The sequence below is a fragment of the Bos mutus genome, chromosome 9 (assembly GCF_027580195.1).
Source record: "Bos mutus isolate GX-2022 chromosome 9, NWIPB_WYAK_1.1, whole genome shotgun sequence".
In the NCBI taxonomy this organism is placed as follows: domain Eukaryota; kingdom Metazoa; phylum Chordata; class Mammalia; order Artiodactyla; family Bovidae; genus Bos; species Bos mutus.
In genome coordinates, this window is record NC_091625.1 from 33485612 (window position 1) to 33501862 (window position 16251).

The 16251-nt window shown below is 40.9% G+C and overlaps 1 protein-coding gene across 7 annotated transcripts in view; it reads left to right on the top strand.

Annotated features, from left to right (window-relative positions):
* The window catches only part of ROS1 (ROS proto-oncogene 1, receptor tyrosine kinase), a 119485-nt gene that overhangs the window by 4451 nt on the left and 98783 nt on the right, over positions 1-16251 (top strand). For all 7 annotated transcript variants that reach the window (XM_070376378.1, XM_070376373.1, XM_070376375.1 and 4 more), the window contains exons 2-4: positions 8189-8233; positions 10646-10705; positions 13253-13279. In XM_070376378.1, the coding sequence (XP_070232479.1) occupies positions 8189-8233; positions 10646-10705; positions 13253-13279 (132 nt within the window). The remainder of the gene's footprint in view (positions 1-8188; positions 8234-10645; positions 10706-13252; positions 13280-16251) is intronic.

Sequence of the window (16251 nt, forward strand, 5' to 3'; positions counted from 1 at the left end):
AAAGTGAAAAAAAAAAGATTCAAAAAGTTTCAACTCCTATTAACATATTACTACCAGATTAAAATAAATTCCATGAGGTATTTTAAAAAGATATAATTTAAATACAAACAGACAACAAAAACAGAACAAGACCTCATCCTATAAAATATTTTGATAAGTTAGGGAAGACTATTTGTATAATCTTGGAGTGGGAAAGAAGTCTGTTTCAAAAACCTAGATGCACTAAAAGAAATTATTAATAAATTCAACTGCTTAGAAATTAACTATATGACAATAAACAGAAGACAATAAAAACAAAGTCAAAGAATGGAAAAAAGTTTTACATATGATAAACACAATTTTACCAACTCTTGTAAAGGAGAGTATTTAAATATTGTTCAGAACAAGGCGGCCTGCTTTTTAAAGAAAAGAAACATTAATGGCTAAAAAACACTAATGACTAAAAAATGTGATTGATGTTCAACCTCACAGCAACATAAGATTGCGTAGGAAAAATGAATTATCAATTTTTATTCTATCAGATTTGCAGAGATAAAGACATCTTAAAATTGGCCAAGTTTGGATAAGCTGGAACTTCCATGTGCTTTTCGTTAGGATGTAAGTTGATAGCATTCTAGAAAATAGTGGGTAAATAAATACCAAAATTAAAAGAGAAAGCTTACCTTTAACCCTGAACATCAAGAAATTTATCTGAAGAGATTATTGCATCACTAATGATATGTCTGCAAAAGGCTGTTTATAGCAAATTTGCACATAATATTAATAATAAATTTCTAAGTGCCTGGAACTGTACTATAATAATGAATGTATAATTTAATTTAATCCTCACAGAACTTTAAGCACTAATTATTATCCTACTGATGTTTCAGATGAAAATACCAAGTTTAAACAACGCAGCTAACTTTTAAAATGATCACATCAGGAGCAAATATATGTGGGATTAAAATGCAGATCATTCTGCTCTGTTTCATTAATAAGGTAGGAAGTAAAGAGTGAAGTTAGTTCTGCCTGAGGTGGGCAATATGAGGACACTTGTGCCAAGAAGTAGGAGTTGGGTTGAGGATTTAAGATCTGGGACTGGGACAGTGTCTTTCAAGCAGGTAATTGGAAGAGGTGAGCTCAGGTAAATGACGAGAACTCTCACTCCAAAGTGAGGAATTTGGTACAGATTAGAGGTGGCATCTGTGCTTTGGTTAAGGGCACAGGCTTTGGAGGCAACTAGGAGAAGGCGATGGCACCCCACTCCAGTACTCTTGCCTGGAAAATCCCATGGACGGAGGAGCCTGGTGGGCTGCAGTCCATGGGGTCGCGAAGAGTCAGACACGACGGAGCGACTTCACTTTCACTTTTCACTTTCATGCATTGGAGAAGGAAATGGCAACCCACTCCAGTGTTCTTGCCTGGAGAATCCTAGGGACGGGGGAGCCTGGTGGGCTGCTGTCTATGGGGTCACACAGAGTCGGACATGACTGAAGCAACTTAGCAGCAGCAGCAGCAGCAGCAGTGCCCCATTAAAATCCTAACTCTTGGACAACTTACTAGACCTCCCTGTCTCTCAGCCGCAAAATGAAGTTAATGAAAGTATCTCCCAAATAGGGTTGTTGGGACGTTGAATGAGATTCAGTGTAGAACGCCAAGAAGAGTGCCTGGAACTTGAGACTCACTCACTAATGTTAGCTATGATTATGGGGAGGAGGGGGATGGAGAGGGAGTTGGAAATTAGGGAAGAGTGTTGACAAAATCATCTTCATCTGAACCCCTAGACCTGACTCATGAAGCTACCTTGCCCAAGACCATTTGATGGGCATGCCATTAGGTTTATTAAACTTAATTTTGAGAGCTGCCAACAGAAAGACTCAATACTATTACAGTGTGACTTAAAGGTCACCAAGAAACGTCTCTGCTGTTTCGTTGTTTAAAAACTACCCAGGTATTCACCCTTTTGCTTTTATGAGCTAACACCAACTTTTTAAGGGATAGGAAAAAATTCAATTGCAAATTCACTGTCTTACATGTCATTGTATTTGGTTGTGTTTCAATCACATAAGGGGGAATCAAAAGCTTCATTTTGAACAAAATTATGAACACAAAAAATGTGAAGCATTTGGTTGCACAATTAACCTAAAAGATACAGTTCTTACTCTCTATGTACTTAATTATCTAAAAACAAAAAATATTAAGCTTTCTTCTCCTTTCTCTACAAATATAAATGGTTAGGGAATGGAGATCAGAGGAATCTTTATTCACACACCAAATGAGAGGAAAAAAGTCAACATTTGTCCTTTGGTTCCTATGTCTGATTACGTCTCAAGAAATGAGAGTAATCCCTCATGATCCTAGGCCACTGGGTGATGCTTCCAAGACACTTCTGGACCTTTCCTGAATACTAGGCCATCTTGAATTCTTGGATTTATTCCTTCAGCATATAGTTATGGAACACCATTATCTTTTTGGCATTGTTCTAGAGGTTGGAGAGAATGAGCAGCAAAGTGGATGGTGCTTACATGGAATGGAAAGAGAGGGCTCCATGAGCTCAGTGATGGTCTTCTTTTTGCTACCTTCTGAAAAGCACAGGATGTTCCAAAGGCCACAACAGATGCTTAAGCCACCTTCCAAGCCCTTTTAGATTTTCTGTTGTTTCTTGAAATGTATCTTGCTCGTAGTGCTGGGTCACCCCAGGACAGATGGTGTGCTCCTTGCTAAACTAATCACCTCTCCAATTCAAAGGCTCAAATTCAGCAATTTTTAAGGAGAGGTTCTGGTCAGTACTGGACCTTCTAAGTGACTCAGTGGGAAAAGAATTTGCCTGCCAAGGCAGGAGTCACAGGAGGCACAGATTCCATTCCTGAGTCAGGAAGATACCCTGGAGGAAGAAATGGCTATCCACTCCAGTATTCTTGACTGGAAAGCCCATGGACAGAGGAGTGTGGCGGGCTACCATCCATAGCGTCCTAAAGAGTTGAACACAGCTGAGCATGGGCTGGTGCTGGTTAGTGCCAGTTAGAGTTACTAAAAATATTCACTTAGTTTTCCTCTGCTTATAATTCTAAGTCAATGAATAGGGCTGGTTGACAACAGTATCATACCTATGTAAGGTTATTTGGGTGCATACTAGGTTATCATAGACTCAGCATTGCCATCTTTTGTAAGCCTTTCTGCTCATGAAGGACTCCACTCAAAAATGACCAGAGAGAGGATAAACAATTTATAGACTCTTCCTTCTTAGTTTCCACTTATTTTCCTTCAGCAAAAAAAAAGTTCTTAAAATTTGTGAAAATGTGAGAAATAAACAGAGGAATCTCTTGTTTCACTATATGCAATATTCTGAATTGGTATATTTCCCTTTGCTCTTAATAAGACTGCTTAAAAAAAAAATGCCATGTGCCATGAGGTAGGGTTAGAAGATCTGACCCCTAATTTGTCACATGGCAGCTGTTGCACTTGCTTGCACACATGTATGCAGACACACTGCCTCTGTGTAAAGTCTCAAATGTGTTTGAAAACTAGGCTTTAAGAATGAATATCAATCTCATATCTATCTATGAGAAAAATGAGACTTTAGTTTTTGTTTTTTTTTTAAGAAAAGAACCCTGGGCTTCAATGAACCATCAGCAAAAAATGTTGAGGCCATGACTATATGAATGAAAATAGGATGGTCTTCAATCAAAATGCTGTTAAACCTGCACCAAGCTTGACCTATTGTACTACTTGTGAACAATTTAGAAATTTCTGGGTTGTGATTGTATGCTAACTTGGTGATTCATGGGAAATCCAGATGGGAATCTAATAATTCTTTTTGCCCGGCATGTGGGATCTTAGTTCCCACAGCAGGGATTGAACCCATGCCCCCTACAGCAGAAGGGCGGAGTCCCAGGGGAGTCTGGTGGGAATCTAGTAACTCTTGACAACAATGGGTGGTATTCTGTTTCATTTTACAGTAACAGGCTCTAGTAGTCACGTACAAGTTGTTTTGTCTGTGAGATTTAAGCAATGTGAAGGAAGATGGATACAGATACTCAAAAGCTTAAATACTAAACAAGGTTGATGGCCCTTATATTTATGAGAAGCTGAGAAAGATGGAAAAAATGTTTATTTTTTTTTTAAGATTGGCATCCAAGTTATAGAGATATGAGTAGAGAAATCTTTTAAATAGGAGCACAATTTTAGACTCTGTGCCTTAAGTCTTCATGCAACTAGTTGAAAATGTAGCACTGCTCTTCATTTAACCATGGATAGTTGACATTTTAAAGGACTGGGTGGCAGAAAATTATGTTTATATAAAAATTGCTTCATCAAATGTGAACACTTTGCTAAGTGGCTTATCATGAAATTTGCCAAATCTCTGAAAAAGCAACAGTTCAAAATGAGGTTGAGACTGTAATTTGAAACAGGATGTTCTGTTTTGTTGGTTTGGCCACTTTGATTAAAACCTTCTGTGAGGCAACTTTCATGATGGGCTGAGATGCAAGTTAACATGACAACAACATGTTGATCTAGAAAACAAAAAGCACAATGGCTCTGTAATCATGAACAGATACAGTTACTTCACTAATTAGTGAAAAGAGCACACCCTACCCCTTAACCACTGCTCCCTGTCCCTCTGCCCCAAGGGGGGAAAAAAAACCAGTTTCAGCAGTGGCTTCTTTTGGACATATATAAATCCCTTCATGGAAAAGTTACGAAACCCCAGGAAATCCCACTTGTGAATCATTGTAGATTTTGACCCAGAGGTTAGTTCCTATAATGCTCATTTCATGAAAAACTTCCCCCAACCCCCATTTTCAGTGGTTAGTTTGTATAAAAAAAGCTCAAGACTATAAACCTGAAAAACCATAATTTTCCCAAACAGGATTTTTAGCACTTAACAGGTTAAGCTCATTATTCAGACAAAGTCAAAGTCTCTGAGTATGATTGTATGTGTGTCTGTGCCTGCTTAGTCCCTTAGTCTTGTCTGACTCTTTGTGACCCCATGCACTCTAGCCAGCCAGGCTCCTCTGTCCGTGGAATTTTCCAGGCAAATATACTGGAGAGAGTTGCCAGGTCCTGCTACAGAGGATCTTCCTGACCCAGGGATCGAATCCATGTCTCTTGCGTCTCCTGCATTGGCAGGCAGCTTCTTTACCACTGAGCCACCTGGGAAGCCCCATGATGGTATAAGCCACAGATTAATGACTATGCTAATCACTATGCTAATCATGCATGTGATTATATATTGTTGTTGTTTAGTTGCTCAGTCATGTCTGATTCTTTGCAACCCCATGGACTGTAGCACTCCAGGCTTCCCTGTCCTTTGCCAACTCCAGGAGGTTGCTCAAACTCAAGTCCATTGAGTCAGTGATGCCATCCAACCATCTCATCCTCTGTCATCACCCCCCTCTCCTCCTGCCTTCAATCTTTCCCAGCATCAGGGTCTCTTCAAATGAGTCAGTTCTTCACATCAGGTGGCCAAAGTATTAGAGTTTCAGTTTCAACATCAGTCCTTCCAGTGAATATTCAGGACTGATTTCCTTTAGGATTGACTGAATTGATTTCTTTGCAGTCCAAGGGACTCTCAAAAGTCTTCTCCAACACAACAGTTCAAAAGCATCAATTCTTCAGCGTTCAGCTTTCTTTAGGGTCCAACTCTCACATCCATACGTGACTACTAGAAAAACCGTAACTTTGACTATATGGATCTTTGTTGGCAAAGTAATGTCTCTGCTTTTTAACATGCTGTCTAGGTTGGTCATAGCTTTTCTTCCAAGGAGCAAGTGTGTTTTAATTTCACCATCAGCAGTCACCATCAGCACTGATTTTGGAGCCCAAGAAAATAAAGTTTGTCACTGTTTCCATCGTTTCCCTATCTATTTGCCATGAAGTAGTGGATGCCATGATCTTCATTTTTTTGAATGTTGAGTTTTAAGCCAGCTTTTTCACTCTCCTCTTTCACCTTCATCAAGAGAATCTTTAGTTCCTCTTCATTTTCTGCCTTAAGGGTGGTATCATCTGCATATCTGAGGTTATTGATATTTCTCCCAGCAATCTTGATTCTAGCTTGTGCTTCATCCAGCCTGGCATTTTGCATGATATACTCTGCATATAAGTTAAATAAGCGGGGTGACAATATACAGCCTTGATGTACTCCTTTCCCAATTTAGAACTATGATTATATGTGTCATGTGGAAAAAATCATTCAAAGGACCCCCAAGGTGATGATGGAATAGGCCACCGAAACCTTGGGGTACTTTGAGTTTTTGCATGACACATATAATTGTATGTCTGATTAGCCTAGTCATTAATCTATTTCTGGTATGCATATTCTACATTTATGTTTCCCAATACCACCTTTGTCTCTGTTTGAGACAGTTTAAGTGACTTGTGTTATAAGGGCGTTGTGGCATTCTCCAAATCATGTGCTTGGCAATTTACTCAAGTAAAATTGAATGCAATGTTTTTTCGTTATTCCTCTTCTGGGGGGCTTCCAGGGCTTCCCAGGTGGCACTAGTGATAAAGAACCCACCTGCCAATACAGGAGACTTAAGAGATGTGGGTTCAATCAGGAAGATTCCTTGGAAAAGGAAAGGGTCACCCACTCCAGTATTTTTGCCTGGAAAATCCCATGGACAGAGCAGCTTGACAGGATATGGTCCATAGGGTCGCAAACAGCCCAGCATGACTGAAGTGACTTTGCACACAGACACTAATTTTTACACCATAGCTTTATACAAAACTGTTTAATCTGTCTTCTGGTTGTGTAGTATTTACAACAGAAATGTTGTATGTTAAATGGTGTACTTTTCAAGCAACCCAAACACCTGGTTAGCATAAATCTTTTAGTGGTAATGCCATTCCATTAGCTCCTTTGTTTCCAGAACTTCTGAAAATCCCTTTGCTAAAGAGTTGGAGAGTGACTGGTCATATAAACCTCAAATATTGCATAGCCCAATGACTCATCTGGTAAAGCACTTGCCTGCTAATGCAGGAGATGCAAAAGATGTGGATCTGATCCCTGGGTTCAGAAGATGCCCTGGAGAAGGAAATGGCAACCCACTCCAGTATTCTTGCCTGGAGAATCCCATGGACAGAGTAGCCCAGCAGGCTACAGTCTGTGGGGTCGCAAAGAGTCAGACATGACTGAGCATGCATGCACACACACACACATTGCCTAGCCATGAGAATTAAGAAACACTGTTCATATTAGTACATGAGACTTTATGAAAAACAAAATCAAGTGTTTCTGGGCTTCAGGTTATTAACCTCATGATCAAATAGTCTGTTTAGCATATGATTTTATTTTTCCATTTCTTAAATCTGGATGCAAGGGCACTAATGATATTTATATAGGAAGTACTTTCTTGGATGGAGGAAAATAGCTTTTCACATTATAAAAAAAAATCCAAGATAATAAGCATAGAAACACGAGGAAGAAATACACCTTAAAAAAACCTTGCCTAGGGCAGCTGTTATTCACACTTTGACCTTGTGTGTCGTGAACAAAAATGTATACAGATTTAGGTTAGAATATGAATGCATTTTTTGTATGGTTTGTTATATAATGTTAATTAAATGCAGTCCATTGTTTTAGTCTCTTTAAAAAAAAGAAAAATGCAAATGTAGTTCATCTCTAATCCAGGAGTCCTTGATTGACTAATGTCACAGGCTTATTTAATACTGTGTCTCCTCATTGGTCTTAACTACTTCTTTCGGCTACATCCTAACTCCCACTTTTATCTTTTCTGCAGAATCTATAGGCATTGCATCTTATCCAGGCACACTTTGTTTTATTGCACTCTGCGTATATTGTGGTTTTTTACAAATTGAAAATTTGTGATGACCTTGTGTTGTTTCATGATGGTTAGCATTTGTTAGCAATAAAACTTAAATTAAAGCATGTACTTTTTTAATAGTACATAATAGATTTTTTAATAGATTATAGTATAGTGTGAACGTACTTGTACATCCACTGGGAAGCCCCCAAATTTGTTGATTTCCTTTGTTTCAGTAGCCTGGAACCAAACTCATGGGATCTGCAACGTATTCCTGTTAACTTGCAGAGGCATCTTGTCTGGTTTTATGACTGATTTAATGACTTTAAAACATTTGGCTCCTTAATTGACAGTTAGAAAACACTGGAGAGGCAAAAAAGGAAGCTCTTTTTTTCTTTTTTTAATGTTGTGGTGGTTACACCGTCCTTCCTTCTTCATTTCAGGGCAGACAGCTTGACGTCGGCACACCTCACAACCTGAGTGAACCGGTGAGTAATTGCTTCTACTGCCCGGGACTTTACAGTGTTTGCATTGATAAAAAAGGGACAAAAGTCAGGTTTGATTACTGTAATAATTCCTAAGTAAAAGCTCATTTAATTGTGCCTGATGGAGGAAGCTGGATGGAAAATAGAGAGAAGTCTGCATCACAGATTATTCAAACATGAGTTCAGGGACAGTGTGTTGAAGTGGAAAGAACGTAGGACTAAGCCAAGACCATGATTATACCTAGCTGTGTTTAGTTCAGTTCAGTTGCTCAGTCCTGTCTGACTCTCTGAGACCCCATGGACTGCAGAATGCCAGGCTTCCCTGTCCATCACCAACTCCCAGAGCTTGCTCAAACTCATGTCCATCGAATCAGTGATGTCATCCAACCATCTCATCCTCTGTTGTCCCCTTCTCCTGCCTTCAATCTTTCCCAACATCAGGGTCTTTTCTAATGAGTCAGTTCTTCGCATGAAGTGGCCAAAATATTGGAGCTTCAGCTTTAGCATCAGTCCTTCCAATGAATGTGGCTTTGGCCAAATTACTTAAAATTTCTGAGATGTAGTTAAAACTACTAAAATATGGGTATTCTAAGAGGGTTGGATTAGACAGTGTCTGCTCTTTTCTCTATCAGTTACATTTATAGTCTTCTTTCCTGAACGTGTATCCATTTACGCAATACGTGTTTGGTGACTCCAAGTATAAGTATAAACCAGGCACTGTGCTGGGTAGTAGAGACTTAAGAATGAGTAAAATAGGGTCTCTGTTTCAAAGGACTCACAGTCTTGTAGGAGAGACAGACATGTACATAAAATCATAGCCAGACAGCATTGTGAGAGTCAGAACAGCGGTGGGTGGGAGGAGAAAGAATACACAGGAGGAAAAGCAGCTTGCTTGCCTGCAGGTCTTGCATGGCTAAAACTAGAAAGATGAAATGTTTTCTAGAAGGACTAGAGGGGAAAGGTACACTAATCAGAGGGAGCCCTTTGTATCCAGACCCAAAAGTTTGAGACAGCTGAGTTATGCAGAAAAGGAGGGGTACTACAGCTTGCTTGGAGTAAGCAAGTAAGGAGTGTGCGTGTGCAGAGGCAGGAAGTAGAAGACTGGGCTGACAAGCTAGTTGGGCTAGATGGTGGAGAGCTCGGTATACCATGTTGGGAATATTTGGTTTCAATGACACGTGGGGTTTTAGACAGGATAAGTATATGATTAGGTTTTGTTGTCCCCCATGAAGCTGTTAGCAAGCAGTGGTGGGCCCAGAAAAACAAGGACAGTGAGTGAGCAAGGAACCAAGACAGAGTCCAGGCAACAAAGAAGTGAATCCATAGAACTTGGTGATGGATTGTCTGTGAGGATGGCGTGGGAAGGCAGTGAAAGGAGGAGAAGCTGCCCTGACTCCTGGCTCAGGCAGCTCAGAAGACTGAAGCATGTTAATAGAAAACATAGGAGACAGCAAATTTGAGGGTACAAAGGGAGGAATTTGATGTTTCATCTGCTAAATTTGGGGCTTCCCAGGTGGCCCTAGTGGTGAAGAACCTGCTTGCCAATGCAGGAGTTGTAAGAGACACGAGTTCGATCCCTGGGTAGAGAAGATCCCCTGGAAGAGGAAATGGCAACTCACTCCAGTATCTGAGGTGTTTGTCAGGACTCAAATGGAACTGTTTAACAAACAATTGAAATCTGGGTCTGGAGCTCAGGAAGGGGTCTCCGCTGAAGTTCAGATTCGGATGGTTGATACTGAGAAGGGAGATGAACTCAGTCTTGGAGAACCTGAAGAGTGAAAAGAGAAAAAGTTGAGGATAGGACATAGACATGAAAGGAAAAAGGAGGAAAAAAAAAAGAGAGATGGCAGAGCAGAAGGAACTGAGGGAAGGGGAAGGCAATTGAGGTGTTATTGCGGCCTGGTCCACGCAATCACTGGCGCAGACAAACCAGGCAAGGAGGCACAAACTGCATCTGTCCAGTGGGAGGTCAGGGCAGCCGACTTCCCAGACTATCCACCTACCCCGGTTTTGATGTGCTGCTTCTGCTTGAGTCTCCAGCTTTAGGTTTTGCCTGTTGCGTGACACACCCCGAGGACCTATATAATGTGCTCGACACCACACTGTCCTGGACTTCCCCTGCACCAGGTGCCCAGTGGACAGTGTGTTCCCAGACATTCTGTTGCTCCCTGGGATCTAGGCCTGCCCGCCCCAGGCTAGATTCCATTCAGCAACCCTGAGTCACTCCAAGCCCTCCTCTGTCTGTGAATATGACAGCTCTGCTTACAATCTCAAAAGTCCTGCTTGCTGCCAAGGCCACAGATTCCTTGGTAGATAGATTTCTACTTCGGGAACACTTTGTTACTATTTGCATTTTCAGGTGACTAGAAAAATCACACTTCTTCAGTCATCACTGTCTCTTACTCTCTCTTACAGTGCATCCAAGGATGTCATTTCTGGAATTCGGCAGATCAGGAAAACTGTGCCTTAAAGTGTGTAAGTATTAATTATGTTTCTGTTTTGATATTAATGTTTCCCTCAAGAGAGACATTCTCCACGAGGATTCCCATGTGAGTTTCCATTGGCTTTTAATTAGCTTGCTTGACTCTAAAGCAAAAGTATGAGAAATACATAATGGAAATGGAGTAATGGAGAAAATGAGATCACTTTTGTTTTTTTTAATGAATTTGGCTTTGTGGGGTCTTAGTTGTGGCACATGGAGTCTTTGTTTGCATCACGGGAGATCTTTCATTGTGGAGCATAGACTCTTTAGTTGTGGAGTGAGCTCAGTAGTTGCAGTGTGAGGGCTTAGTTGTTCTGTGGCATGCGAGATCTTAATTTCCCAACCAGGGATTGAACATGCATCCTCTGCATTGCAAAGTGGACTCTTAACCCCTGGACCATCAGGGAAGTCCCCAAATCAACATTATTAATGCAACTGGTGAACTGGCAACCAAAAGAAGTTAATGCAAACCATGGAAGCCAGAATGACCAATTGCTCCAAACTATAGTGACCTTTTAGTAGAATGTTAAGTATTTGTTAAATGTCCTAGTCCTATACTTCTCAAATTTTAATATGCAAATATCTGGGATCTTGCTAAAATGCAGATTCTGATTCACTAGGTTTTGTGTGGGGACTAGAAATTCTGTGCTTATAACATGTGCCTAGGTGATGCAATGCTGGGTGTTTCCAGACCACACTTTGAAAGGACTTAGATCACATTCAAGGTTTCTCTGTGGGGAACATGGAAACAGTCTAACCCAGAGGGCACACACACCTAGGTTAACTTCACTTCGTGTAGGAAATACATTCCCTAATACTTTTTCATTTATCCTGGCTTTGCCAATTAGTGTGTGACTTCGTTAAGGTACTTGGTACTTTACTTTCCTAATAGGTAAATTAAGATAATAAGCAAATCCGTGCTAAGGATAGTGGTTGTTACACTATAATTAATTACTTCAATCTCATGGATAAGAGTTTTGTAATTTAAAAATGGGTTGCTTTATTCAGTTCAGAGATTAAATTAGGATCATGATAACTTAAGGTAATATCATTTTCTTGAACTTCCTTGGTGTCTGAGATGGTAAAGAATCCACTTGCAATACGGGAGACCTGGGTTCAGTCCCTGACTTGTGAAGATCCCCTGGACGGGTGCATGGCAACCCACTCCAGTATTTTTGCCTGGAGAATCCCCACGGAGAGAGGAGCTTGATGGGGTAGAGTCCATGCAGTCGCAAAAGAGTTGGACACGACTGAGCGACTAAGCACACAGAATATCATTTTCTATTAAAGACTCAAATTACAGCATTGAGATTTAAATAAGGATATTAACGTCTTCTTGTGTATAGTCAGTCCTCACAGCTTTTCTTGTACAGGTGTCCTCACAGATCTCAGCTCCAGGAGTCACTAACACCCACTCTCCTGCTCGTGATGGTGTGCTTCATAGACTGGAAGTTACCAAAGGTTGGAGCAGGTGCTGTTTGGACTTGTGAACAATCACACACTCTACATACACTTTTCCAGGGACTTCCTGGGTGGCCTGGTGGCTGAGACTCCACACTTCCAGTGCAGAGGGCTGTAGTTTGATCCCTGGTTGGGAAACTAGATCCCACACGCTGCAACTGAGACCCAGTGCAGTCAAGCAAATACACAAGGGAAAAAATAAAAACACTGTTCCATGTCCTTGGTAGCACATTGTCCAGATGGTAGTTTGAATCATTATTTGCCTAGTCATGTGTTTAATATCCTTTGCCGACATGTAGGGCCATCAGGGGAGGACGCTTTCTGTCTTGTTCACACTGTCCCCTGCATCAAACACAGTGAGGGGCACGTAGCTAGTGCTCAGACTGCACTGAGCAAGTGAAGGAATGAGAAGTACCATTTGTTGGGGGAATCAGTCCAGCAAGCAGAGTGGATGCTGGAGTGGCCAGTTTGGGCAGAAGAATCTGCTGGCCTTTCCTAACCAGACCTATTGGTGGCTTTTCATTTCCGATTCTGTCGCCCTGGGCACCTACCAACATCCCTTCATTCTCTAACCTGGTCCATCGCCGATTACTGCTTATTTTGAAATTTTCTAGTAGACGTCGTGTGTCCTTTTTTTTTTCCCAGTGATGCAAAGAACATACTTTTTATAGCAGTTTGTACAGTGGCCTTCCTGCACAGAAGGCCCAGCTCTGGAATCTTTTGCTTTGGATTATTCTTTATTGATTATTTTGTCATGTGCTCATGCCCCATTGCTCAGCTTTATCCAACTCTTTGTGACCCTTTGGACCATAGCCCACCAGACTCCTCTGTCCAAGGGGTTTTTCAGGCAAGAATATTGGAATGCGTTGCCATATCCTCCTCCAGGTGGCCTTCCTAACCCAGGGATTGAAGCTGAGTCTCCTGTGTCTTTGAAGGTGGATTCTTTTACCCGCTGAACCACATTTTGTCGATGGTGGGGCATAAATTAATTTGGTAGAAATGCCTAGCTAAGTGTCATTAAAATTATTTACAACTCTAAAGGTTTTAAGTAATTTTTCTTTCCTTTTTCCTCCATGCAGAATGAAACCTATGCTGCAGTTTGTGAGGTGAGTGCCAGTCACTTGCAAAAAAGGTGTCATTAAACCCCACGTCCTTCTCTCTTATCCTTAAAACATGATTAAAATAAGGATGAAGAAGGCTGAGTCATTCTTGGTGCACAGAAATGTTCTTCCTAGGAGTGCTCTAACTCTGGGTGTAAAAATGACTGTGTGTTTCTATCTTTGACTTAGGTATTTGCTGTGCTCTACATATCTATGTGCATATATAAAATGCATATATGAACGTACATAGATGTATGTATGCAGTCATACACATTCACACGTGTACATATATATTACTCTAATCTGGTTTGAAAGGTTCTTCTGAATCCTGAAGCCTGGGTGGTGGGAAGAGAGGAAAAGGCACAGTGGGGATACCCTCATATCTGCTGATTTCACCTCTTCCCCCTAAAGCCTGTAGGTTATCATTAAATACAGTGCATTCGAAGATAACCTTTTATTTATTTGTTTATTTATTTTCTATTTTGGCCACATTCCACAACAGGGATTGAACTCATGCTATCTGCATAGGAAGTGCAGGAGCTTAACCACTTGACTACCAGGAAAGCCGCAGAAGAGTACTCTTGGGTTGCAATCTTCTTCCTTATTCAGCAAACTCCTTTGGCAACACAGCTTTTTAAAATTTAAATTTCAGTTAATTTACTTCTTGCTATGATAATAAGGGACCTCATACTGACTCTGGCTGCCCAGGTATCTTCCAATTACCCTCTCCTCTAGCCCCACGGGAGGTGTCTCCCCTGCACTTGACCTTCTTTTCCTTCAGTCTTCTTCAATTAAAATTTCCTGTCCAGGATTCTATACCCTGCAAAATTTATTTTAGTTTATTTGACAATAAGTACTTATGATGAAACTGAATTATTTCTGTTTCACATCTCTGCTGTATTCTATTTAAAATGTCCTTGAAACCGGAGAACAGAACTATCCTATCATGCCTGAGGAAGAGATACAGATGAGCATTCATTAGTAAAATAGAAAAAATTCCTTCAAATAGAAAATAAAAGCCAAAAATTAAATTGGGATATTCTCTCAATAGTCTGTGGTGACCCTGTATCTGAGTGATTTTTCCTTGGGAGTGAATGGTGGTTGAGTTAGCTAAGAAGAAATAAAACAAAGAGGAAAAATTGCTCCTTATGTAAATAGACAATTAAAGCTCATTCCTGGATGAGATTAAAAAAAAACAAAAACAAAAAGACAAGCCTGAGAACTCTTTTATGTGACCAAAACAAAAGCAGCAGCCAAAATAACAGTCCCGTAGAGGATTGTGTTAGAAGTCAGAGAGAGCGAATGTGCCTGAAGCATCCAAGCAGTTCAGGACTGGGTTTCATTCTCTTTTTTTAAACTTTGTTAATTTAAAGCCTTTTTTTTTTTTTTTTTCAGTTGGAGGATAATTGCTTTACACTGTTGTGTTAATTTCTGCTGTACAACAACGTGAATCTGCAGAATGTATACATATATCCCCTCCCTCTAAAGCCTCCCTCCCACTCCCTGCATTGCGCCCGTCTAGGTCATCACAGTGCACAGAGCTGAGCTCCCTGCGTTATACAGTAGCTTCCCACTAGCTATTTATGTTACATACGGCAGTGTATACTCATCAATGCTGTTTTCTCAATTCGCCCCACCCGGCTCCCGCCCTGTGTCCACACGTTCATTCTCTGCATCGGCATCTCTGTTCCTCGAGGGCTCGGTCTCTAGTGGGATAGTTCACTGTTCATCACTATGCTGCCCCGTCCTGCTTATGTAACGTGTACCCTTGCTCTCTATTGTAACATGTAATCATTCTATTCTTTCCTATTATATTTTGATACTTTATACATTAAATAATGTAGACCTGAACAGTCATACATGCTCGATAGAGGTGGAGGTAAAGAGAGAGATACAGAGAGAGATACTTTTAACTCAGCTGCTCACACCTTTAGGAAATTTGAACTCCTTGACCATCTCAACTCTTCCACCTAGAAAGCTTGGGATTTGACCACACGCTTCTTGGAGGGAATAGTTTTAGAAGTGGTAGCTTGCAAGGTGTAATTCAGAAACTGATGTGAGCAAGTGAGATGGCTTATCCCTGATAATTTAGAACACAAATTAGATTATCCTGATCTAGAAGGTTCTAAAAACCTTTCTCATTGCCATTTAAGAAAAAGTACAAACTACCAGTGTTTGCTGGCTCATCCACCTCATCTTGCCTCCTGTTCCTTGTTCTCTGCACCAGCCATACTGGCTTTTCCCTCATCTCCGAGTCTATGTGGCATATTCCTCCCTCAAGGCATTTGCCCTTGTCCAGATTTTTTCAAGGCCAGCTCCTTCTGATCACTCAGGTCTTGTCTTTAAGGTCACCTCTGCGTGGTTCTTCCTGACCACCCTAACTAAAGTTAGCCCCCTTCCTGTCTGGTCATGCCTTATGTCTTTGACTTTTATCTTCCTCATGGGTGCATGCTAAGTCTCCTCATTCATGTCCAGCTCTTTGTGACCTTTGGACCATAGCCCACCAGGCTCCTCTGTCCATGGGATTCCCCAGGCAAGAATACATTATCCAAGCGTACTTTATTTTTTAAGTTAGTTACTTTGTTATTGTGTATTTTCTTCTAAGAGAACATAAATTCCATGAAGTCAGGGAACTTACTGATCTTATACATTGCCGTAGCCTTAAAATCTAAAACAGTGCTTGGCATGTAAAAGGTATCAGTAAATATTTTTTGAATGAATGACTTTTTAGGAGATGAAGCCACAGTTCATATGGAGACTCTGCAATAGAGGCATCCAGGGAGGGTGGCGGGGCCTATCCTTGAGCTGCAGGAATAACAAAAGACAGCAGATGTGACAGTCAGGGAAACATAGGAGTGGAGCCAGAGGGATGATGATAAAAGTGATCTTACTGCCAGGAGAACAGAGACAGCAGATGGGTGTAGCCCCTGGGAAGGATGAACTTGGCTTTCACAGTGGGAATGGCAGCTCAGTAGCCT